The 23965-nt window shown below is 54.2% G+C and overlaps 7 protein-coding genes and 1 non-coding gene across 8 annotated transcripts; 5 read left to right on the forward strand and 3 right to left on the reverse strand.

The window, feature by feature from the left end:
* Nucleotides 1-1161: 1161 nt before the first annotated feature.
* N656DRAFT_t80 lies at nt 1162-1242 on the reverse strand. The gene has a single exon. It is a non-coding gene; the product is annotated as a tRNA-Pro (tRNA).
* A 1103-nt stretch (nt 1243-2345) lies between these two features.
* On the forward strand, nt 2346-2861 carry N656DRAFT_768601 (uncharacterized protein; the record flags this gene model as incomplete). Its single annotated transcript, XM_064813634.1, has 1 exon — nt 2346-2861. The coding sequence occupies one exon, from the start codon at nt 2346-2348 to the stop codon at nt 2859-2861; it is 516 nt and encodes a 171-aa protein (XP_064670050.1).
* A 621-nt stretch (nt 2862-3482) lies between these two features.
* Nucleotides 3483-4701, forward strand: N656DRAFT_753415 (uncharacterized protein; the record flags this gene model as incomplete). The annotated part of the gene is made up of 2 exons (XM_064813062.1): nt 3483-3757; nt 3829-4701. A coding segment is annotated over exon 2 (834 nt), but the record flags the coding sequence as incomplete, so codon positions are not given.
* Nucleotides 4702-6200: 1499 nt separating this feature from the next.
* Nucleotides 6201-13145, reverse strand: N656DRAFT_768603 (DUF1744-domain-containing protein; the record flags this gene model as incomplete). The annotated part of the gene is made up of 3 exons (XM_064813635.1): nt 6201-12286; nt 12324-12469; nt 12526-13145. 3 exons carry the CDS (start codon nt 13143-13145, stop codon nt 6201-6203), a joined length of 6852 nt encoding a protein of 2283 aa, XP_064670052.1.
* Nucleotides 13146-13823: 678 nt separating this feature from the next.
* On the forward strand, nt 13824-14402 carry N656DRAFT_798272 (cytochrome oxidase biogenesis protein, Cox20 subunit; the record flags this gene model as incomplete). Its single annotated transcript, XM_064817742.1, has 1 exon — nt 13824-14402. One exon carries the CDS (start codon nt 13824-13826, stop codon nt 14400-14402), a length of 579 nt encoding a protein of 192 aa, XP_064670053.1.
* Nucleotides 14403-14895: 493 nt separating this feature from the next.
* On the reverse strand, nt 14896-15930 carry N656DRAFT_768605 (uncharacterized protein; the record flags this gene model as incomplete). Its single annotated transcript, XM_064813636.1, has 1 exon — nt 14896-15930. The coding sequence occupies one exon, from the start codon at nt 15928-15930 to the stop codon at nt 14896-14898; it is 1035 nt and encodes a 344-aa protein (XP_064670054.1).
* Nucleotides 15931-17503: 1573 nt separating this feature from the next.
* N656DRAFT_91729 (uncharacterized protein) lies at nt 17504-20493 on the forward strand. The gene is made up of 2 exons (XM_064819399.1): nt 17504-19993; nt 20045-20493. The coding sequence occupies exons 1-2, from the start codon at nt 17832-17834 to the stop codon at nt 20070-20072; spliced, it is 2190 nt and encodes a 729-aa protein (XP_064670055.1). The 5' UTR covers nt 17504-17831; the 3' UTR covers nt 20073-20493.
* A 667-nt stretch (nt 20494-21160) lies between these two features.
* Nucleotides 21161-22983, forward strand: N656DRAFT_731783 (uncharacterized protein). The gene is made up of 3 exons (XM_064812655.1): nt 21161-21927; nt 22017-22611; nt 22693-22983. Exons 1-3 carry the CDS (start codon nt 21508-21510, stop codon nt 22722-22724), a joined length of 1047 nt encoding a protein of 348 aa, XP_064670056.1. The 5' UTR covers nt 21161-21507; the 3' UTR covers nt 22725-22983.
* Nucleotides 22984-23965: the final 982 nt, after the last annotated feature.

Here is a 23965-nt window from a genome sequence, read left to right on the forward strand (position 1 = left end):
CCTGATTGCTTGGTGAATCCGGGCAACTACCGCTACAAGGGCATATCCCCTTCAGGGCGAGTGTTGAGACCGTATATCTGTATTATCCACGCTACCACCAGCACCAGCACTCATCGTACCCGGGTGGTGCCGCGGTATGGTAGCCAGCCACAGTCGAGCTGCCGAGGACTCGAGGTCATGTAGCTCAGTAGCTGAGTGTTTTCTGTTGCGGATTGTTCAGACCTGTTTAAAGTGTAACTGTGTAGGTAGCGGCAGTACCTTGGTAGTGGAACTGTTGAGGCGTGACCTAGGTAACACTCAGGCTCAAGATGGTACCCTTTGAAAATGTTTGAGTCCCCATGCCGAACTGTCACATTCGGGATATCTCGGGTTCTATACACCACCTCTAGACACCAGCAAAAAAGGATACAATGATGTGCATCAAGGGGCCACAATGGGAAGCCTGGTTTCGCCACGTTCAGGCGGTGAAGTGAAATACAAGCGGCCGATGACCCAGATGGTGGATTGGGATTCTGAACCCTGCCTTGATGGATGATGCCAAGAAATATCTGCTATCTGAGCGTGACCAAGACCTTCAGCTGCTGGAACTCGAAGGACGTACTCCGTACGAATATTCGTACTCTGTATCCGCATGTATGTCAATTGTACATACTCCGTACAACAGCGAGATTCATCATATTACCGCAATTAGGTAGGCAAGTCATCGATCTGCGGGGCGTGAATGCTGTGAGTGTGTTGGCAGTCTCGAGGCAGTGTGTCCCAGTCTCCGTCACCACACTACCCTGGGTGCGCTGTCGGCCGCCCCTGTGGGCCTCCCGATGCGGCCCTGCCGAACTACGGCCAACGGGCTCCGTTGCCACGGTAAGGTTTAGCTACATCTTGTTGCCAACACCTTAGCGAGCCACGGAAGAGACACGGGGATGCAAGCCTGCGGCGTTGCTCTTGGCCCCTTCCCAGTCTCTTGACACCCCGGATCGAGTGTTTCAGCCCATGCAATTGAGTGGGAGGCTCGGCACCCCCTCGGCACGCTTGCGACTAACAGAAGGCAACAGAAGTGGGAGCGAGGCAAAGCTCTAAGCACTCAATGAATTGTACTCCGTAGTGTATGAGGTTGATGAAATGGTGTGAGCTGACTTGGAAAGGGACGATAAAAAGAACATGTCGCTGCGGCTGGGATCGAACCAGCGAACTTCAGGGGGTCTATAAGACCTCCCTGACGCATTCCCTCTCTGCCACGCAGCTTGTGTGTGGATTGATTGAGTTGGAGCACGAGATGAAGTTCCATCTGCAAGACTGCCAGCTGGGCTCCGTACGGAGGTAAGGACTGCTGGGGTCAAAAATGTAACTCTGGCTGATCAATGATCCCTGAAGGCTTCTGACTTCAATTGAACAATTGATCTGGTTTCGCCGAGCAATCCTGCTTCGCTTGGGGCAGTATTGTTCGCAGCAGCGTTGTCACTTTCGAGTGATGGCTTTGGTGCTGCCTAACGTTAGCCACTTCCAGATATGACAAGCGGAGACTTGGCAAGCCTCATCCAGCCCGAGCTGCTGTGGCACTGACCACTTTCCTCTTTCTAACTTCGCCTCCGAAAAGCGAGGGCTGCGGTTGGTGGCCATCCGGTCCGTGACAAAAATAACGTTTGCCTAGTCCCCACTCCCCAGGGCCCCAGAACCGGGAGCAGGCGGCCCCACCCAGCCCAGCAGAATTTGGACGAGGCAGCCCCCACCGGACCCCAACCTTGCGATTGCTCCCAACAAACACAACAGGCCATCGCATCCTTTCATGATTCCTCCTTCCCCTAGGCGATACCGCTTCCAGGAAAGACCTTCTTGGCCTTCCAGTGTCAACGCGGGTTGCATGGCAACAGGAGGGTTTCCAGAGGTTCCAGCCAGTCGAAGGATCACGCCGTGCCACATCGCATCTTTGCGTTTTACCAGGCGGCGCAGTCGAGTTCGTGTGGAGTTTGTGTGGCACGAGAACGGTTGCGCCAACCACAGCCTTACCACAGCCGGCTGACAATGTCTGCCTCCACCATCCGTCTCCTGGTCGAGACGCCAAATGCGACAAACATGTTATCAGTGTCCGAGCTGCACGAGTATATATTCCGGAAGTGTTCCGGTCCCATGTCTCAGTTACTGGAAGCATTCCAATAAGCCCTTCAAGCAATTCAAACTCTTGAACTTCTCTGCTCCTCCTCCATCAAGCAGTGCAGCCGCTCCGATATACGGTTCTCCTTGTTCTTGAGATTACCTTCCTGCCATAACAGCGGCCAGCAGCCAATCCGGGCCAAGAACCTTCAAACCAAACCACATCTCCACCCACCTATATACATACCCCATTCAAAATGCAGTTCTCCATCGTCAAGAGCCTCCTCTTCCTCCTTCCCCTCGCCGCCCCTCTGGCACGGGCTGATGGCGTCTCGGACGTGCTCAACGCGGTGAACGGCGCCTCCAATGCCGTATCAGACTTCTTCGGCGCCGACGGGCCCGGCGGCAAGATCAGCGCCCTGCCCGACTGCATCGACAACTGCCTGAAGACGACGGCCGCGGACCTCAAGTGCGGGGCCTCGGACGTCAAGTGCCTCTGCGGCGCCGACGACGGCGTCAACTGGGAGAACAAGGTGCGCGCCTGCAACGCCAACAGCACAAACCCCCAGGACAAGTGCAGCGACGACGTCCTCAGGAATTTTGACCTCAGCGACATGTGCGTGGCTCTCAAGAACGCCACCGACGCCGTCAATCAGGCCGGCGATGCCTTTGGCCGCCTTCTCGGTCTGAACGCGGGCGCCTCACAATCGGCCAGCATGGTTACCGTTGGTGTATTGGCTGCCGTGGCTGGTTATGCTGTCATGCTGCTTTAGTCTTGTTGATGGACATGTAACAAGGTATTTGTTTGGGTCTGGCGTTTATGATACAGGTGCCTGTAATTAGCCCATTTTTTCTTCTTTTGGCTTGAGTCTCCGCCTTTGGATTAGCGGGAGACGGATCATGGCATCATGGATGTTGGATATGGTGTTACGAGGAAATGAGGAATTCCTGTAAAAAGTGTTAGCAATGTCTATGACAAAAGGCTATGAATTCTGGATGAGTTCCTAAGTCCATCCATTACCCGACTTTGCGTTGAAGGCCGGTCCCTCACAAAGGAAAGTGATAACGTATCGTCTGCGGAAATGCTATAGCGAGGCTCTGTGGTCGACGTTCGTTGTGTTCTATCGGAGGTATCTGAACTGCAGGATCATCTATGGCCACCACTTGCTTTAGAAAGTTCGAAGAAGCTATTGTTCGTGTCTTAGGTGAGGGTCTGAGGGATACCTAAGGTAGATTAAACGCCAATATCTTGTGCGAGGTTAAACACCGTGAGACGTACTGTGTACAGGTGATGCAGCAAGTTGTGTGTCAGATGCAAAGTACCGGTACCAATTGCCCCCCCTTAATCCGATAGGGCGTAGCTTTGCGGGGTCCTTCTTCGTGCCCCGACATACCGCCTTTCTTGACTTGTGCCATGTCAACGGTGCTCTGTTTGGCAGCAATCAGCGACAGCGACAGCGACGGTGTTCTGAGTTCTGTGTCGCGGATCCTCTTAACTTCCAAATGCTTTCCCTAACTGTTGCTTCCTTTCCTTTGCGACTTAGAGGTGGACATATCAGAATTCACGTTCTTATCCCTCGCTCTGCAGTTCCCTTAAGCAAACCGATTTCGGGCGGACCAGCGACTGCCACCTGATTCAGCCCGACTTCGTGACGTCGGGCGTCGCCAGGTAATTCAACCCCCTTTAGCTTCAGCAAGCGACTCGATATGTTTTGTTTGAATGTGTCTAACGTCGAGCAGGCCTCTGTAATCCCCGATTTCGGTGCTGCACCGCAGACATGCTTACCGATCAAGAGATCGCCCGGGCTGCGGCCCGGCTCGCTGAATTTCGGAGGAGCGACGCGCTCTCGCAATTGCTAGATCAATACGAGGTGTTGCTCGACGACTATAAGCGTTTAAAGAGCGACTATGAAGAGGAGAGAGAGGCCAGAGAAAAATACAAGCAAATGGCCAGGGACCAGGAGCGCAATCCTTTCGTCTTAGTCTTGGTTGATGGCGATGGATACGTCTTCAACGAGAGCCTGATTGCTCAACGTGCCGAAGGCGGTAGCAGCGCTGCGCAGATGCTTAACGACGAGATCAAGGCAAGCTTGCGGCGCAAGGGCTTGGAGCACTGCCAGGTCATGGTCCGCATTTATGCCAACGTCTTTGGTCTCTCCAAGGCCCTCTCCAAGGTTGGTTTGGGCGGTAATGAGAGTCGATCTCTTGGCCCCTTCATCGCTAGCTTCAATCGATGCTATGGCTTGACCGAGTTTGTCGACGCGGGCCAGCTCAAAGAGAACGCCGACTTCAAAGTGCGTGCCCTGCTGCGCCTTTACGCTGATAATGCTCAATGCAAGCACGTTTACCTCGCTGCCTGCCACGATGTGGGCTACATCTCGGAACTGGCGCCCTTTATGGGGAACAGCGCCAAATTCACCCTTATTAACTCGCCGGGCATTCACTTCCATGAAGAGTTCACCAAGCTGGGTATGGGCATCGAGGAGTTCCGTGGCGTGTTTCGGAGTACTCCCTTAGAAGGCTCGCTTCCATTCCGCCCCCTTACTTCACATAACGTCAATGCCAAGTCTGCTACGCAGGCGATCCCGCCTGCAAAGCAACCTTTGGTCTCAGGTTTGCCGTCTGGGGCTCCAGATGTGATTGCACGAGTGCCGTCGCCTGTCAGGCAAAGCTGGGGCGCAGCACAAAATTCACCCAACGACCAACAAAAGCCTATCTGTCTGTTCAACTCCATTGGTAAATGCCGGTACGGCAAGAGTTGCAAGAATCTGCATTGCGACTCACAGCCTGGCGCAAAAAGCAGTTCACACCTGTTCTCGGGCCTGCCGACACCCACCAGCCCATCAGAGTCCTCACTCTCTCTACTGGACCGACTCCCTAGAAAGGAGGATGTACCCGAAGGCACCATTCCGATCAATAGGAACAACTACCGCCTGGATGCCTACCTGCCTCCAGTTGCAGCGGACACCCTTGTTCGCCTAAAAGCCCGCATTGACAAGAAGCGGCTCTGCAATAGTTTCCATCTGAGCGGCTTCTGCGACGCCGGCGATCGCTGTGAATACGATCATGGACGTCTCGAAGAGGAGTTGTTGCCGGCCCTCGAGTCGCTCGCCAGGTCCCAACCCTGCACTCGTCGTGGTGCATGCAGACTTGACTCCTGCACTCACGGCCATATCTGCCAGCTGCTAAACTGCAAGCATCGTGGCGGCAAGGCATACTGCAAAATGCCCTATCTGGCACATCTCGAGCCTTTAGAAGTGGCCGAGTATGCCCCCAGCATCGATAAGCAGGGGCGCAAGTCTGTCAACGGCAATGCCAGTAGTGGAAGCAGCACTACCAGCGATTGAACCCTCTCTCTAACTGAACGCGAGAGCATCTCTGACGGCGGGATGGTCTGCCTAGTGTCGGATTGCAGTGCGAGCCGCCGAGGTGCATATAAATGCCTCGGTTTAAGCGCTTGGATGAAAAAGACTGCGACCCCGCCATTCTTCTTAAGGAGTGGTATGGCGTGTGGTTCATTGAAGAGGACACTGTTTACCAAAGCTTGATTCCGAGCCGGGTCGAAGCTACGTAAACAAGCACGAGGGGACTGGAGAGACAACTTGTGGGCAGCCGAGGAGTATCCTCAGGCTTCAAATGTCGGTCTAAGAAATTCGGATGTTTCCTATCCTATAACCAACTAAAATAGGGAACACATATAGGAGATGTATGCACAGCACACTGTTACACCTTTCATAATCACTTGCTCACGGAAGGCAATTAAAAAGGAGCAGGCTGCGCTGATATTACACTGGTGTTTGTTACCAAGTACGGTCAACATAATATGGGTTGCCTCTTTGCGAAGGCTTGTCCTTCACTCTCTGCCATTTTCCATAGTTGCTGTTGAGGTTACCATGATGTGAAATCCAAGGCGATGATAGTAAAGCCTTAAGGATCAAGTGCATGATTTAGTACTAGTTTAGCAGGACAATGATAGATCCAAATCCGTCAAAACTCCCACAACGCCGACCATTCCTGTCCCAGACCGACGAGCCTACTCCCTTCTTCTGAATACATGGATGGGCATGCCCTCCTCCGATGTGCTCTCCTGATAATCCTCGCTACTAGCGAGCTCACAACTGCTCAAACACCCCCTCCACCACATCACCAAGCATCTTCAGCCCGTAAAACCTCGCCACATTCCTGTACACGCCCAACCGTCTCACCACCTCCCCCCTCTGGACGCTCTCCACCCACTCCCCGCTACACGTGCAGTGCTCCATGAATTCATTGACCCGCAGCGCGCCGCAGCGCGCGCACTTGAGGTCCTGGGTGGCCCACTCGGCCACGAACGCCTCGACGGACGCGAGCAGGCGCTCCTCGACTTCGTTCCGGTCGTACTCGGCCTCGCAGTAGAGGCATTTCCAGCTCCACCCCGAATTGGCAGCGCCGCCACCACCAGTCTCTCCGTTGGCGGTGGTGGTGGTGTTGTCGGCGGTATGATTGCTGTTGGCGGGCAAGAGGTCCTCGTCGCGGCAGAGGTCGAGGTCCCGCACCATGGTGCAGTTGTCGCAGCTCAGCTGGGCGATGCGCAGGCTCTCGGACGGGTTCTGGAAGGTGCCCTCGGTGCTGAACTCGCGCACGTCGAACAGGGCGAGCAGTTCCTTGCGCAACAGGCGGGCTTCTAGCGTGATATTCTTGTCGAGGGAGAGTACTTGCATCAGGGATTTGACCAGTTCCAGGACGGGGTTGGCCGACGCGCGGGCACTGGTGGGATTGCGGTTGGCATTGCGGTGGTCGGCTGAATGTGGAGTCAGGTGCGCGAGATGGGAGCCGGGCAAGGATGGGAAGGTGTAGTCGCCTGCCAATTCCGGGTGGAGGAGTTCGCGCTTCTGTGTGTTGATGAGGTTGGCGATTTCCTTCTTTAAAGGCTTCTCATAAACCTTGCCTAGGATGATTTGGCCTGGGGCATCTTCAGCCAGGCTGGCGTTGCCGTTCCGGATGGGGAGCTGGGTCAGGCGAGGTGTTGCTGTGGGATCGCTACCTGTTGCTGGCCGCTTGATGCCGTGCATGAGTTCGATGAACTCAACCACCCAGTCTCGGAAGACTGGCTGTAGCCGGATGGGGAGGAACGTTGTCATTTGCCAGTGCATGATCAGCTGGAGGTCTTGCTCGTCCCTGTCGACGACTTCTTGACAGGCTTTGCCACCGTAGTTGAATTCGTCGTACCATACGAGGTAGTCCCAGTACTCTTTGATATCGAGATCGATGAAGTGAAAGAGCGGCTTCCCCTTGATGCTCTTGAGGATGTACTGCGCATAGGCATAAGCGTTTCCAACTTCGGACTTGGTCGTCTGCAGGAGCAGGCGGTTAGCGCTGGCGTAGATCACCTGTGATCCGACGCGGCGGAAGTCCGCCATGAGTTGGAGGAGGGCTTTGCGGCTCATCATCTGCACGTAGTAGTGCAGTGCCCGATCATACAGACATGAAGCAGGAGACTCGACCCAGCGTACGAGGTGTTGCACCATGATGTCGGCCATCGTCGATCCCTTGCAAGCCTCAGCCCACCAAGCCTTGACCATTTCCCGAAGGACTTGTACTCCGGCATTGGCAAATGCGTTCTCCGAGTACAGGACCTCGTCCTCATCCGATGCCCCGTCGGCTGCCGGGTTGAAAGATATGCTATCCGCACCTTCCAGCTCGTTGATGAGGGAAGATGTCAAGATGGTATTGATCGCAAGGTTCCGGACCTCGAGTTCGATGCAGACAGAAGCGTAGGTGCCGGGGTTGTTAACGGACGGCATCTGGACTTGGTCGAGCGGACCTATCACATCATCCTTCTCGTACCCTGCGTGGTCGGGACGTGGACTGGGCGACCACCAGAGAACGACATTGTTGGCCTGCAAGCGTCGAGCGTAGGCCACGTCGATTAAAAACCGAGGATCGTCACGTTCCAGGTTGCACAGCGGGACATCGCCATATCTGGCCAGGGCAGTGAGGTGGGTGATCCATGAGCTCAAGCTCAGGTAGTGATTAAGCAATCGTCGAGCAGCCACGGTCTGCCACGAAAGGGGTGGCAGAGAACTGTCGGCCTGGTCGTACCGGAGTGGCATAACTGGAAATTCGCCCAAGATTGGTATGTCGTGCACAAGGAGATTGCGCTGTGATGACTGGATTACCATCATGGTCGGGCCAGATTCTTCTTTCCTCATTTTCTTGACAACGTCTCCGACCTCGAGGAACGCCTTGCGGCGCGTCGTAACCTGGGTGATCTTGAAGTTCAGCTTCTCTTGGTATGGGAAGCACTCCTGCCAGGTAGAGTCCGCGGGCTCCTCTTTGCTCCTTTGGGCAAAGAAATCCGAGTACAGTTTAGAGACGTTTGGCAAATCCTGGCCACCATCTTTGTGCTTCTGCTGAATGATAATGTGAGCCTGGTCGCCTGTGGTTGAGAAGATCCCAAAGATTTGGCGCTCTCCGGCACTGATATGAGAGAGGTAGATGTAGGCCATGCGAGTTCCTTCAAGATACGACCCGGGCTTTGCGGGCTTGGTAAGGCTGGCCAAGTCAAAGCCGTGGTCAAGTCCTCTGCCGAGTACGCCGGGCTGGGTTTGGTCGATCGTGCACCGGTTACCGAGCTGTAGAATGGCTCGAAGATTGAGCGGAACCTGCTTCTCATACACCCCTTCGACGCTGGGATGGTTGAAGAGCAAGGAGAACTTCTCTGCCTCCGCAAAGTATACTTGCTCCGGCACAGTAAGCTTAAACAAGTGCACTGATGAATGTCCATTTGGAAGGGTGTGGTTGACCTGCTCCACGTGGCAGCCATCAATCTCAATGTCGGGAAGATCTCGGCTTTTCAGGTTGAGGAAGACTTGGCGTGGTACGTTAATCTTGACGGCGTGGATCTTCGCGTCGATGAGCACATATGCAAGGACGATTCCCGGGCTGTCCGTAGCTTTGAGCTGAAGCACCTGCCAGGTGTTTCTGAAGGTCATCTCGGCCTGGTTCCGGAATGTCTGCTGGAGATTGCTCTGAATGTTTCCTCGTCGATCACCAAAGAGATGACGCCGGCGTGCTCGTGCCTGTTTCTGCAGTTTCCACTTCTGCTTCTGGTACTCCAAGAAAGCTGGATAGTCTTCACTTGGGGACGGCATCTTCTTTGGGAGGGAAGCGAAGGGATCATGGTTCTCGTTCGCGGGATCCGGCGACTTGCGTTTCTGAGCTGCTGGCGTTTTCTGAGAGGCGGAGACAGCAGAGCTGACGGTTTTTGGTTTCAGCAGTTGTCCGATGTCCTCCAAATCACCCAGCCGAGTGCTGGTGTTGCTGTGAATGATCTCCTCCAACGGGCCACCCTTCGTTGTTGCCCCGAAGAGGTCCGTAAGCTTCTTTTGCTTCATCTTGTCGTCTTTGATGTTTATCCGCCGCTGTAACCAGTCTGGATGCGGCACACGCGGCACTGGGTTGCGCACCTTTTGCAGTGCAGCGGGGATTGTGATAAGTTTCTGGATCACCGACCCCAGGCGCTCGAGGTAGTAGTCCCAGTCGAGAAGCGCTCTCGGATCTGTGTCCGCCGGTTCCTCTTTCAGCCATTTCTTCAGGTACATGCGTTTCGTCTCCTCTTCTGCAGAGAAGATGGCGACGGGAACGGCCCTCTCGGTGACCGGGGCGTTTTTGGGCCTGGAGCAGATGATGAACTTGCAGTTCAAACCTTTGTCTTTGACCATCCCTTCGCCGAGGAAATCGGCCAGACGCTTGGCAGTGGTGATAGAGGTCGACTTCTGACCACCGTACTCTTCGAGCGTCTTGGTCATGCTGCGGTTCTCAGAAATGAGGTCCATGAGTTCCTCGTCGGCGAGGGTCGAACCCTTGTTGTGCAGCACGTCCAGCCATTTGTTGGCGACGTTGGCCACAGCACCATAGCACTCGGCCAGAGTCGTGCCCTCCAAGAAGAATTTGAAAATCTGCTGTTGAAAGATCTTGATGAGCTTAAGTTCACCTCTTCGCTTGACTTCGAACCCCTTCAATTCTGCGAGACTACCGTCATCGTTGAAGACGGCATACCTCTTCTTTAGGTTCTTGTCCTCCTCCTTTGATGTTGGCAGGATCATGGCCTTGTAGGGGCCGTCAACTTCGAAAAAGATGGAGTTGTCGCTGTGCGTTTCATACTTGAACGTCTTGGGGTCGACCAAGGTCTGGTACTGGTGGTTGGTGAATTTGGCATGCACCAGGTGGTTTAACATGACACAGGGGTATGAGACGGCCAGTTTCTTGCCGTTTTTGAGCTTGAAGGCAAAGTTCTCTGGGAATGTCGCCGGTAGCATGCACCAAATACCATCCGTATCCAGTTCAAGGGGACGGCCAAGCCGCTCGACTAGTGATCTGGCAAGCTGGATGATTGTCGCGCCCGTGAGGCAAGTCACACCAGCCATTTCCATGGAATACCACCGTGACCCCTTCCGCATGACGTAGCCGTAAAAAGAGTTCAGAATAACTTTGTGGGCTAGCTGCAGCGAGTCGAAGAGCACAATCATCTTCTTGGCGTTCTCGATTTCCGAGGCGGGAGCACCTGAGCTCTTCAGAGCTTCCGTCTTGCCTTTCCAGACCTTGGCTTTGCCCTTGTAATCGTAGCGCCTGTCTCGGAAATCGCGCACAGTGTTGATGTAAAAGGGGTTTTCGCGCTGGCAGATGATGGCTTCTCGGATGATGGTGGTCGATTCATGGATCTTGTGGTAGACTTTCTGCGAATAGAGCTGGAGTCTTTTCTTGGTTATGCTGGCCTGCTCATCCAAACTCAGCTCTTGAAATGAGCGCATCACACTGTTGACGCCCTTGCCCGGAAACTTTTCATTCTCCAGGGCGTGTCTGATCATGTTGTACTCGTCACGTTTTGCGGGCAAGTACTCCCCTCTCCAGGCCCAGGGCAGTCTCCTGTCGCACGTCTTCCCTGGACGGTTGAAGTCGCATGCCGCGCAGTCGGATTCGGAGATCATCGAGTCTGGTTGAAGCCGGTTCGTTGTCATGATGTTGGGGTACATGGATGCAACGTCAAGATGATAGATCAGAGGGCGCTCGCTGCGGTTGGGCGTGTCTCTGAGGTTTAGCAGTTTGTCAGTAATCTGCTTTTTGACCTCGTCGTAGTTAGTAACGTCATCCATCGATTTCTTCTCTTCGACGGTGATGCTGAAGGTCAAAGCTGCGTCCAGGTCGCGTAGCAACTCGTTCACGGCCCCGGGGTCGATGGCAAAATTCACCGGAATATCAGACCGGAACACACCCGCCTCGATACTCTCGACGTGGCCACCGACGTAGGTCTCTGAATCCAGGAGGTGCCCTTCCCAGAATGACTCTCTTGGAGAGACATGTTTGTTTGGCAACACAATGTCCTTCTGGTAGGCCTGCACCATCAGGAGCATTTCGCACAAGGTGCCTGTGCCTTTTCGCAATGTGTCGTCAGGACCCAGAGGCAGAATCGTGCACAGAGAAAAGATAAACGGGTGGACGTATTTCATGTACAGATAGTAGGTGGCAACGGCATCGGAAACCGAGTATTCGGCAAGCGTCTGCGGGCGTTCACTTGCGTATGGCGTCATGAGCTCAGGATCGAGTTCATCGGGATCGTACCCGAGCTTGGCGACGGTCACGGCCTTGAGACCTCGACTGCCCTGCGGAAGGTAACTGTCACGGTTGACCCAGTGGAAGCAGTCCATATGAACGCTGTAGTTGCTCTTGTACTGGTCCTCGGTGTCCTTTTTCCACCCGATTTCGTGGTACATGTCGATGCCGTTGACACTGGCACGCGCCTCAACAAAGGGCCAGTCGAAAAAGTCGCCGTTGTAGGTGGCAATGACAGTAGGGCGGGCCTCCTTGATATGGAGAAAGAAACGCTCGAGGAGGGCTTTCTCGTCGGGCTCGTTGAAGATCATAAACGGGCCGGGGTATTCCGGTTTAGGATTGTAGTCAAAGTCGGCAATGTCTTCGGAGACGATCTCGCGGTTAGTGATTAAGAACCCCTGGCCATCTATCATGTACGACACCATCATGATCTGATCCACGGCAGCATCGGGGAACTTCAGCGGGGCTTTGCACGTCTCGATATCGAACGCCATGACAACGGGATCGGCAGGCGCCAGTCGCTCTGCGTTGCGTATGACCGTCGTAGCCCCATTCTTGGCTTCAACAAAATACCAATTACCAACACGAATATCTGCCCCGGGGTCAGCTGGATCTTTGGGTTCAGGAGGATTTATTGGACCTACCCAAATCTATCATAACTCTAACGTGGTACGGGACGTCGTATTCCCGGATGTCAACAATGTAATCGCTCGCTTCCGCAAAGGATGCATTATGTCGTCGCTCATCAATTCGTGAATCGTCATCAAATAGATCAAGATTGCCGTTGGCCCTTCCATCACATATCAGCAAAGCCTCACTTTCGAGGGCAAATCTTCAGAGACTCACGTTGCGACCTCGGCGTATGTATCCATGGCGTCCATGCCCTTTTTATTCTTCTCGGCTATCGGCATGATGTCTCTCCTTGCTGCCAGCAGATCTTGAACATTGTGGAACCTCAGCTCGAGAAATGTCCGCCGATAGCCGAGCAGGTGGTTGGGCATCTTCAGATCCTCCTTCTCCACACGCCTCATCGACTTGACCACGCCGCCACCAGGAACTCTCTTGCACCATTCTTCCACCTCGCCTTCGTGGCCCTTGCGACAGGCGACCAGGAAGTAAGGTTCGTATTCGAGTGTCGCCTTGAAGGTCGATCCGTCCTCCTCAATGAAGTAGCAGTCGAGAGCGGACCTGCCGCCGCCACCGGGCACTCGAGGGTCGTCAATTGAGGTCGGCTGCACGTTGACGAGCCAGCCTTCGCGCTTCTTGCCGGCGTCGTAGCGGCCAAAACCCATGGTCTCGTCGATCTGGTGGGCGAGGGCCGTTCGCTCCCATTTTTCGTCTATCGAAGTCGCCTCGCCCCGTGCGCTCGACGAGGCAGCGAAGGTCCGTGTTCGGATGCCATGGTAGGCGACTTTTCCACCACGGCGATAGCCCTTCTGTGGCCTCCGAAGCGAGGTGTTTGGCATTGCTGCCAGGAGGAGCCAGTCTCTGGCGTTGCTCGATCAATTCAGCCAATGCTGTTGTTGCTCAGTCGTTGTAAGAGATCGCAGCTCGAACAACTCAGCGGACGCGGCAAGGATGAGAAGGAGGATGCAGAGAGCCAATGTTGTATGTGAAGTTCTGTCTTCTTGTGGGAGGAAACATCGGCTTCTGCCACGCGTGACATTCATTCAACAGTGCGAAGATGTGAGTGGTTGATCGGTTGCTTCAATTGAGTTGTGAGTTGGCACAATCCCATTAAACTTTACAGAACTAGGAGACGCGTCTAAGCGCGTCTTTGATGCGCGACGCGGCCACTGCGGGGCACTGAACAGGGGTTTTGAGGGGAACTGTTTACGAACACATTGTATTGGAATTACGGTAAACCCATTACATCATGACCCTAACCCTGCGCTCACTTGAAAGCAGAACTTTTGGCATCTCAACCGAGCTTCGACACGCTCATTCATCAATCGAGTGAATTGCCTTCGGCCTTGACTGCAAGACTCTCGCTAACAGCAATCAGTCAAGGGTGAAATTGGCCCTGACGGCTTGTCAAATCCCATCCCGGGCCGGCGCAACACGGGACATGCCAATCCCTCCGCGATTCCTCCACTCAACACAACTTCTCGCTCAGCACTACCTCTAGCACATCGAGTGCAACCATGGTCACCACACTTCCCACACGGGATGAATCTCAAACGGGCGTTGCACAAACATGGCTCCAGACACAGCACCACCCACAGCAACAGGAACAGCAGCAACCTCCTGGCGCCCCTCAGCAACCACAACAACAATCCCCGCGGAGTCAACCCTCCTCCCGCCAGCCGAGCCTAACGGAAGCGGTACAAACCATCAAGCCCTCCGATTTCCTAACCTTCCACCAAGCGCCATGCTCTCGCACGGGTTTGCTAACGGGGATCGGGTCCGGGGCCGCCATTGGAGCGGTGCGGTGGATAATGGGGTTGCCGATCCCCCGGGCGGCGAACTGGGCGGTGGGCACCGGGGCGCTGGCAGCCATCGGCCAGTACGAGTACTGCCAGTTCCAGAGGCGGCAGGAGCGGGAGAAGGTGAAGCGCGTGGTCGAGGTGTACGGGCGGCACCAGCAGGCGCAGAGGGCCAAGGAGGAGGCGGAAAGGAGGGCAGCTCGCGAACAGGAGGAGAAGGCTAGGTTAGAGAAGGAGGAGGAGGAGAGGAGGAGGAAGGGTAGGAGTTGGTGGAGGTTATGGTGCGTGAGTGAGTGAGCGGGGTGCTTGGCTGTCTACTGGTGCGGATGTATAATGTTGCTGAATTGGACTGCTAGCCGGCGGGATATGTCATGTTGAGCTGTTCCTATCAGCAAGGGGGGTACCTGGCATGGAAAGGCCGCATTCTTGGAAAGGAATTGTGCTTCTGAGGAGCTGCTATAGCCTGCTAATCTGTCCTGCGATGACAAAGGAAAGCTGGTGAAGACCACTGCAACCGTGAAGCAAGTCACATCGACGCAATATTCGGCGAGGATATCCTGCCAAACCCCAACCACATACGAAACAAATGAAGACCCCTCCGCTCGTTTGCGCCCCTTTCTCGCCTGCTGGAATGCCCAATTACCCAGAACGCCGCCGGAGATCCAGATGTGTGGATATGTTCGCCTGAACTCTGAGCATCATTAAACCCAAACCCCCAACCAGACCCATGACGCAATGTTGCTTCGTGAAAAAGAAACGGCCGTAACGCTAGCAGCGCAAAATGCGAAGTTCAAACCCCAATCAACTCGGCGACATTCTCGAGAAACCTCACCCTTCTTCTCTCAGCCTTAGCCTTCCCTTTCATGTCCACCAAGGCCGGCAGAGAAGAAGTAGGGCTTCCTCTCCGACGCTGACTCCTCTTGGCCCGTGCCTCGCGCTCCTCCCGCTTCCTGTACTCGGCCAGCTGTTGCTTGCGGCGCACCGTGCGGGCGTACGCGATGGCGGGCGTGGGCTTGAATCCGATGCCGTTGATGCCCGTGCCGTCGTCGTCGCTGTCGTCTGGGTCGTAGATTGTGATCTCGTCGTCGTGCCAGGTCAGGGATGCGCGCAACGGGTCCGAAATAGCCGCAGTCTCTCTCTCGCCTGACGGGCCGGGTCTGGGTCGCGGCGCGAGGGGAGGAGTGCTAGCCCTCCTCCTCGCAACGGCGGCAAGGGCCTGTTGGTGGGATTTGTTGCGGTCCGGGGACTTTTGCCGGGACGCGGTTGGTGAGGGGGAGGGGCTATCTTCAGCCGCTATTGTGCTCGTGTTCCCGGTGGGGTCCGTGTCGGAGGATGTGCTGGCTAGGAATTCGGCTCGCCCGACGATGGCAGTGTCAAGGGCAAATCTGATCGACTTGGGCGACCTGGAATGTTGTCGCTTGCTAGGAATATCGTCCTTTGTGACGGATTGCGGGGATAAGGATCGCGATGTTTGGGTCGCCTCAACTTCGCCAGCCGGACAATCGACGGCACACTGGCTGTCAGCGTCGGTCATCTCGACATCTGGGAGCTTCCTCCTCTTTCGCGATCCGTTTTCCGACTCGCTGCTAGCCGTGCTTGAGTCCATCGACAACGAGATTCCCTCGTCTCCACTGACCCCACTTCCGCCACCAAGGGCGAGACCCTGGAATCGGTGGGCAACCCGGGATCGTGGACTGGAATTGCCATCGTCAACAGTGGAGTTGAGGTCGAAGGTGAATGGTTCCGCGGTGTTTATTATTGGAATACTGCCGCCGAACATTTGGCTGCGCTTCCGTTTGGGTGTCGGAAACGGGGATTCGGCCATGCGTGCAACCGGCCACCGGAGGCCTTTTGGTGCTATTTTCGTGAAGGCACTGTATGTATGTGGATGTATGTAGGTACCTACATACAGTCCGAAATGTATGCAGTTGGCGCCCTATAGGGCTGCAGGCGTAGATTCACTGAGATTGCAAGTGAGCTCAAAAGAAGTGCAATGTTCAAAGAATTGAGGTGAGGTTGTTGTGGGAGTAGAAATGAAGTAATTAAGAGAAATATGTTAGGAATTCGGGGCAGTATTTGTTGGCGATGTTGCAATTTCAACAATGGGCACTGTGCCAGACGGTTTCCGACTTTCCCGTCTACACAAGGTTCGACAGCGGCATGCCACTGCCACTGAGCCACTCAGCCCAGTTTCCCCGTAACCCCACTGTACAATGCCCCCCTGGTTTGTTCGGTAGCGCCTGACTTGAAGGCAAGGGTCAACGCAAAAACTCGAAGTTCAACACCAAAACAACCACTTTTTCCCTACAAGTAGGACTGGAATGAAACAGCCGTTTAGACTTTTACTAGATGCTCTATTTTCTTGCGTTGATTTAGCTTTTTTCAGTGTTGAGAAAGATCTTTTTGAATTTGGAACCAGGGCCGCTGTCGGGAGTTCTGCGCTAACGAACGAACCGGCATTGAATTGTAGCCGGTTCCCTAGCCCCGCTATCAACCTCACACGTCAGATGAATGCCCCCGCTTTCAACTTAACCTGATCTGAGGGCAGCCTACCACCACCAAGCAAGTCCCAACCCAAGGCTCCCAAATTCCCTCTGGCCCGAGCACAGCCCGTCCGTCAGCCTCGCCGACACGTGGGACACGCGGAAAATCCAGAGAAATATTCGGCGAATATTGGACCACTAACAAAATTCCTTTTCCTTTTAACCTCTGCAAAATCGGGCGCCCTTGGCGGAGCAGATCGACGGCCACAGCGCCTAAGTGCGTTGGACGTTGGCCAGCGACTGCTTAAGCCACGTCTCGCCGCGTCCTTTCTGTCTCAAAGTCCAGGTGTTCCACGTGGCGGCGATCCCAGCTCTTGGGTATCTATCAGTGATCTCTGATGTGTCTGAAGCTCCCGGAGCCGGGCAATAACTAGCCCACATTGCTTCGGCTTGCAACCGGATTCAGCGGCAAGATAAGATGATTTTGACGACATGCAGGGATGTGGACTAGAAGTCCGACAGATAGGTGGGTATCAACTGTTGGTAGGCTATTGCCTGTACTCAGCGAATTGCATCAGGTTGTTGACTTGCTTTCAAGGTCTCAGACTCGAGTTCCAGACACCAAGATGGTTAGTCAACTAGCCCTTTTTGCCTTGTTCATGTTTGAGGGGACCTAGTAACAGGTATCTCCCGGCTGTAAATGGAAACAGCCCACCCGATGTTCAAAGTTTGTCATTGACATTGAGGCTAATTATAGGATGGTGTTGTATCCTAAACGGTGCTCGCCATGAACAGGTAGCGCATCGAAGCAAGATACTGGTTGCATCTACCATACTCGGGTTGTACGCTCAATCCATAATGGAACTCTTCGGATCCTCAAGCGGCTACGAATCTACGTCGCCCCTATTAAAGCCCTTAGTGTTCGCTGCATGAGTTTTTGAATACTAACAAATCCCCGAAACCTAGACTTTCGATCTGACCGTCAAATCCATCACGATGGAAAATCAAGAACTTGTTGCCAACATAGACACCACCGCTGCCCGTTTTCTGGCATTAGCCTTGTCCACAATGGGTTATAGAATACATCTATTGGTAGACACGTCTAACCCAAGCTTGACACCACCTTGGGGCAGACTTGGGATGAGCATTACCCCTGAATCGCCCCCTTCTACCCCTTACGACTGCCCACAAGACTGCAAAACATGCAGTCGGCAGTACTTTCCGGTGTCGCGGAGAGTGACCGATGAGGAAGCAGGACTTGATCGCGGAACTTGTCGTGGAGATCAAGAAGACCCGCGCTCAGCTACAGTGCGCACTGGACGACCATGCCGGTGAGATTGCAACGCGGTGGAAAAAGCGATCGCGTGAGAAGCGTGAGAGACTCCTCAAGTCAGTGTCTGCGCTGCATCCAGAAGAACATGGCATCCGGCTCATGGTGCCGGACAGGGTGGAGCCGGATCAGCGGTACAGGGTCTACAACTCCGTCAACTCGACTGCCAAAAAGTATCTCGACACTTGGCTCGCACCTTGGCTGGACATTAAGGCCCTTTCCGAGTCGCCGCTCGATCTGCTGGCCCTCTTACACTATCGTGTGTCCTACCATCCCGCCGATTGGGTCATGTTCGATTATAGACTATCAGATACGGCCAGAATACACGGTCTGCTGGGAAGACACTTCAACCGGCAGGCCGTCCGACTCACTCAAAACGGATTCGGCCGGCTAGTGGGCTGGAACAAGACCCAGATGCACAGACATGAATGTTTCGGCTTTGATGCGGCCATCTACATCCTGACCACAGCTCAGCGGATCTTCAAGATCTTGGTTGGGGTAGTAGAGGACCTTCTCATTGAGATCCAGCAGCGAGCGGAAAAGCACGCCCAGACAGACCTTGTATCCAGCACGAATCCCTCAACTTCCACCAATCAAAGCTCATCCATCTGGGAAAGCCTTGTCCGAAACAAGTTCACGAGTTTCGGCGTACGGAACAGGGGAGTTGCACCTCGCCCAAGGACAGGCTTCACACACCCGGAGCCCATGACATTGGAGGAGCTGCGAGAAATCATCTTGGCGCGTTATAATGCCTCCTCGGATGAACTGAAACTCATCCAGAGCAATGCAGAATACGTCAACTACCTTGTGACGGTGGAATTCAGTGAAAGCTTTGCACGACCCTTCCTGAACGACAAGGGGATGTGGACGTTTAAAGCCCAGGATATCCTCGTCCAGCCATTACTGGACAATCTCCTGTGTGGTGAGCTTCTGAGCATAATTCAGAGGCTTGGGGACTGCTCCACTGCTGTTACAGCTGGAAAAAGGAATGTGCGCGAACGTGAAGTTCTATTCTCATTCCTTAGCCAAGCTTGTGCGATGTCCCAGGTAATACAGCTTAGCCAGCTGCACTCCAGCGTGACACAGGAGCGCAACCTGGGCTACGACCAGGTTCAAAACCCTGAATACCACATCGATTTCAGGGTCATAGATCCGTTCCTCTCGGCCATAAGCACGCTAGGCCACGATGAGGGATGCGATGCGCCCTTGCCCCTTTGCCTGAAGTTGGATTTCATCCACAAGTGCCTGGCCGTCAATCCGGGAGCCAGAGAGCGGGTAACCTCACGCTTCCTAAAGCGAATCGCTGACATTTCAACCACCGCCGATGCCGCTTTATCGAGACTCTGGGTATCCACGTCAAGCCTACTTCAGGGCATGCTCAGGAAGTCCAAGCTGTCAGGGTCCCTTGTGCAGCATCTCATGGCTACCTTGTTTTCGGGGGCGGGAGGGTCTGATGGAAGCGGAATGGATGCTGGGCCTGTGGCTTCCGGAAGCCAAGGCCCGGAGGTCCCCGCGGGGCCTGCTCCTGCGGTTCAGGGAGACTTCAATCCATCCGCCCAGGAAGAAGCAAAGCCGGCATCAACACAGGGTCCCCTGCAAAACGTCGAAACCCATTCACTGTGGGACGAGATGATGGCAGCCAAGCATCAAGGCCACCCGGGAGAAGCCGTCACACCTTCCACCATCACAACTCCCCGACCGACAGGAGCAGCCCTCCCCAAGCCCGTGCCAACGGCGCACACGCAAATCCCCGTGTCCGCAACCGGTAGAGTCGTGCTACCAAGTGACTCGTACCGACTGATCCAGCAGATGCTCGGCGCCGCCCAGACCAGAGCCGAGGCCCAGGCCAAGCACAGGTGGCCCAAGTTTGTGACGGCAATGGAAGACGCCGGGTTTACCGCGTACGAAGGCCCAGGCTCGGCCATCACCTTCCGCGCCCCGGACGGCAAAGGCTGTATCAGCTTCCACAGGCCTCACCCAGACGCCACGCTCTTCCCCGTGCTGCTGCGCGCCTTTGGGCGGAGGATGGCCAATTGGTTCGGCTGGAAAGCGGAGGATTTTGTGGAGGAAGCTAGGTAAGTACCCAAGGTAGGTGGCTGACATGCTGACAGTGACCAGACGTCTAGTCTGATACGACTCGAAGGTAGGTACTGATGTCTAGATCAGGGGCATCGGTCAAAGAGAATTCGGCGGTAAGTATTCGGAACAGAAAATTACTTACATATAGATACTACCGTGAACGGTCTTGGTAGGGTATTTAGGTAGGCTTGTGATGGCGGTGCACCCTTGACGCCAGTTGCAGTACACGTAGTAGTCGTGTTTAAACCGTTGATGCATTAATCCTATATATAGTTGTCCGAAATCGTGTATAAGCCGTTGAGCTCCTGGGAAACCCAGCTCAATTGCGAAATATGAGGGAAGAAGAGGATGGATGAGCGTAAGGTATGGCTCAAGAGGATGTGCCTACATATCTAGCTAAGTCCTAGCTAGGCGGTGAGAGTGTTTCTCCCTGCCAGTGAAAGGCATGTTGTGGGACAAAGGAACTCTAAGCGGGAGGCTCAAAGGCTCACTGCAGTGACCCGAAACAACAGCCTCTTCTTAGGAGGAAGCAGTGAACGGTTAACAGCAGGAGCGGCCAGCCCAAGCACACCAGGAGCACCTGCTGAGGAGAAGTGAGTCCCTAGCATCATGGTTGCTAGGTAGCTCATGTCATTTCCCTTTGAGCACATCGGCATCCAACTTGGATATTACCGTGGCTGAATCGAGGTGAGCATCAACGACAACTTGATTTGATGCTAAAACTCAGGCAAGCACAAGTTAAGTAACCTCAGCCTATATAGCAGTAAATGCTTACATGTCAACTAGGGCACACTACCATTTTTGCCCCTAGAACACGCATTCAGTACAAGTCGGTTACGTCCATAGGCTCACAGGCAGCAGGTTCAGAACTGGAGAAAACCGACTCGCCTTTTGAGCCAACTCAGGCCTGATAGTTTACATGGTTGTCCAGCAAGTGATTTGAACTTGCCCGGGCCCCCTCAGAAATGGAGTTCTGCCGATTGGATAAGCCCGATATTGAGTGCCATCTTCCTCCACCTCAGCCGATTAGAAGCCGCCAATGTGAACTTCAGATCTGGCATGGAGTTTTGCCGATTGGATACCCCCCACGATATTGTTCACTTCTGCCGATCAACGGCCGCCCAATGGGGAGGTTGCCGTGGTCTTGGGAGCTCTGCCCAATACTTCCCCTATGACTTGATAGGATCTATTCTCGGCACCTTGACGGTGTCGTCCCGTCAGCGGTACACTGGCCATGTCGATGATTAAGCAGACACAAATTGTGCTTTGTATCTCTTCATAAAGAGGTGTGGAATGGCAGTTCAGGGAAGGTTCCTCTGGCGGCACCCTGGCCTTGTTTTACTGCCAACCCTCACTGACCTGGTTCAAGACTTAAGCAAGGCCGCTTTCTACCTACCCTCCTGAATGGTTTGTCTCTTCCCACAAGCAGAAGTCCTTTGTTGAAAGTTTGAGCATTTCAGTCATCTTAGGTACTGCAACCAGCAAGCCTTCTCCTTTCCAGTGGCCTGCCATGTTGTTGTCCACCCTGCTCTTCGCGGCGCTCGCCGATGCCCAGTTCATGAACGGGCTGAACCATCTACGGTTCGGGTGCGCGCAAATCACCATCGAACGCCTCGACCCCCTCGTCGACCCGGGGAGGCTTCCAAGCCCCCATATGCATCAGGTTGTGGGAGGGAACGCGTTCAATGCCACCATGCCGAACACAGACATCGCGCAGGTTGCCACATGCACAACTTGTGGTCCGGCGGACGACTTCAGCAACTATTGGACCGCAAACCTGTACTTCAGGGCGCCAAACGGAAGCTACAAGCGTGTTCCGCAGATGGCCAACCGCTTCCTGTTCAACGACAGGTTTACGACACAGACCCAAGGCGGCGTGACTGTCTACTACATCTCCCCAGGAAAGGGGAAGGTCACGGCCTTCAAACCCGTACGTGTTGTGGCCAGTCCAACACTTCAGCTGGCCCATCGTTTCCCGTCTGCGACCACCATGCAGTACGCTGACTGTTTCCAATCAAGGGCTTCCGTATGTTCGTGGGCGATGTCAACCGCCGCACGCCGCTGTACAAGTCACAGAGCTGCTTCCGCTGTTTCAGCGGCCCCAACTTTGGCGGCGACGATCTCGCTCCGTGCAGCGACTCGCGGCGAGACTTTGAGGGCTTCCCACCACAGCCTTGCCCAGGCGGCATCCGGTCCAACGTGCTGTACCCGACGTGTTGGGACGGCAAGAACCTCGACAGCCCCAACCACAAGGACCACGTGGCGTACCCGACGAGCGGGCCGTCCAACTTCCTCTCGACGGGCAACTGCCCGGCCTCGCACCCGGTCAAGATCCCCCAGCTGATGCTCGAGATCGTCTGGGACACGACGGGGTTCAACGACAGGTCCCTGTGGCCTGCGACGGGTCAGCCTTTTGTCCTCAGCACGGGCGATACCACGGGCTACGGCCAGCACGGCGACTATGTCTTTGGCTGGAAGGGCGACGCTCTGCAGCGCGCCATGGACGTGCCCAACGGCTGCTTTGCTGCCGACTGCGGCAACCAGAAGACCCAGACCATTGAGAGCGCCAGGAGGTGTCAGATCTCCAAGAAGGTCAGGGAGGATGTTGATGGCTGTAAGTCACTCTCAGTACCTACTACATGTATAGGTATAGCACCGGGACGCATGTTGGCGAGACTGACGCTGTGTATCGCAGGGTTCAACAAGCTTCCTGGCATGGAAATGTAAAAAGATCGTATGCGCACCTAGGTACCTAACCAATGTAAACCGATCATTGAGTCGTGCAAGGGTGAGACTTGCGGATACTTACCTTAGGTAGGTTATAGGTACCTAGGGAGTAAGGTGTGACTGGAGGTCCAAGTTGTCACTTCAAATTTGTCAGGACATGGAGTTGCTAGTAGGGTGTCATATTACCTCCGCTTCATGTTACTTAGGTACTTAGGTACAAGTACTTGTACCGTTCGAGGCCAATAAATCGACAGTATCCATCACCTCAGTCTACGCCTTTCAATTCCGAGTGAGCAACACCTGGGTAGGGGACTACCTAGTACCTAGAACCTGTAGTTATGTACCTAGTATACGGCTCGATGTAACAGTGTGTCAGACTTGTAAGTACCTACGTACTAAGCTTCCTAAAAAAACAAATGCATGACAATCCGGCTTGGTAATGCACTCATGTGTATATATCCAAGTCAGGCAGCTTGCGGCGTGCAGATTACTGCCCTGGTTAGACTCAGCAGAAGTCCTTGTTTGTTAGCTACCCCATATACGAAGCACTTGCGAGTTGCAACTCTCTTCCCGTACTTGATGTTGTACACTGCAGCAAGTACTTAAGTACAGTTGTAGTTCCAACCGCTATGATGGCCAGTTTCAATACATTAAGACAATCAGAAATAAAGCCTTTAGAAATATCAGGACGACTCTTTCATTGACAGCATGCTTCTCTTCTATATCATCAAGTCTTCCTAATCTTTCTATTGATATCCTTGGGTGACAAACGCTACAAAGGTAAGGTAACGTACCTTAGGCAGGACGGTAGAGGCAGTCTCGAGGTCAGGCGCTAACGGACTGCCAGGGGTTGATGTGACTTGTACTACAGACGACACATGCATGTACACGTCAGAGCCAGCACAACCTTGGGCGGCTGCTACACTTTTGCTGCATGCTTAGATGAGACTAGACGACATGGAGTCACGACAGTCTTGTCCCGAGGAACGCAGCAGCTCCTTGACCTCTTACATGACACGAGCACAGGTCAGGCACAGTGTAACACTGAAGGCCCGGGTGCATTTATAAAAACTTTATCCTTTTCAACTTGATTGTAGGCTGTGTAGACTGTTTCCGAGCTAGTAGTTCTCTTTTACAAGAGGGCAATACTCACTGCGTTAATGCAGGTAGGAGTGAGATTGTCGAGACCTGAAAGCCTGAGGTCCTCGAGTTGAGCACTTGAGGTGTCGCTGAGGGGAACT

This window comes from Canariomyces notabilis (genome assembly GCF_033297395.1).
Source record: "Canariomyces notabilis strain CBS 508.74 unplaced genomic scaffold N656scaffold_11, whole genome shotgun sequence".
In the NCBI taxonomy this organism is placed as follows: Eukaryota; Fungi; Ascomycota; class Sordariomycetes; order Sordariales; family Chaetomiaceae; genus Canariomyces; species Canariomyces notabilis.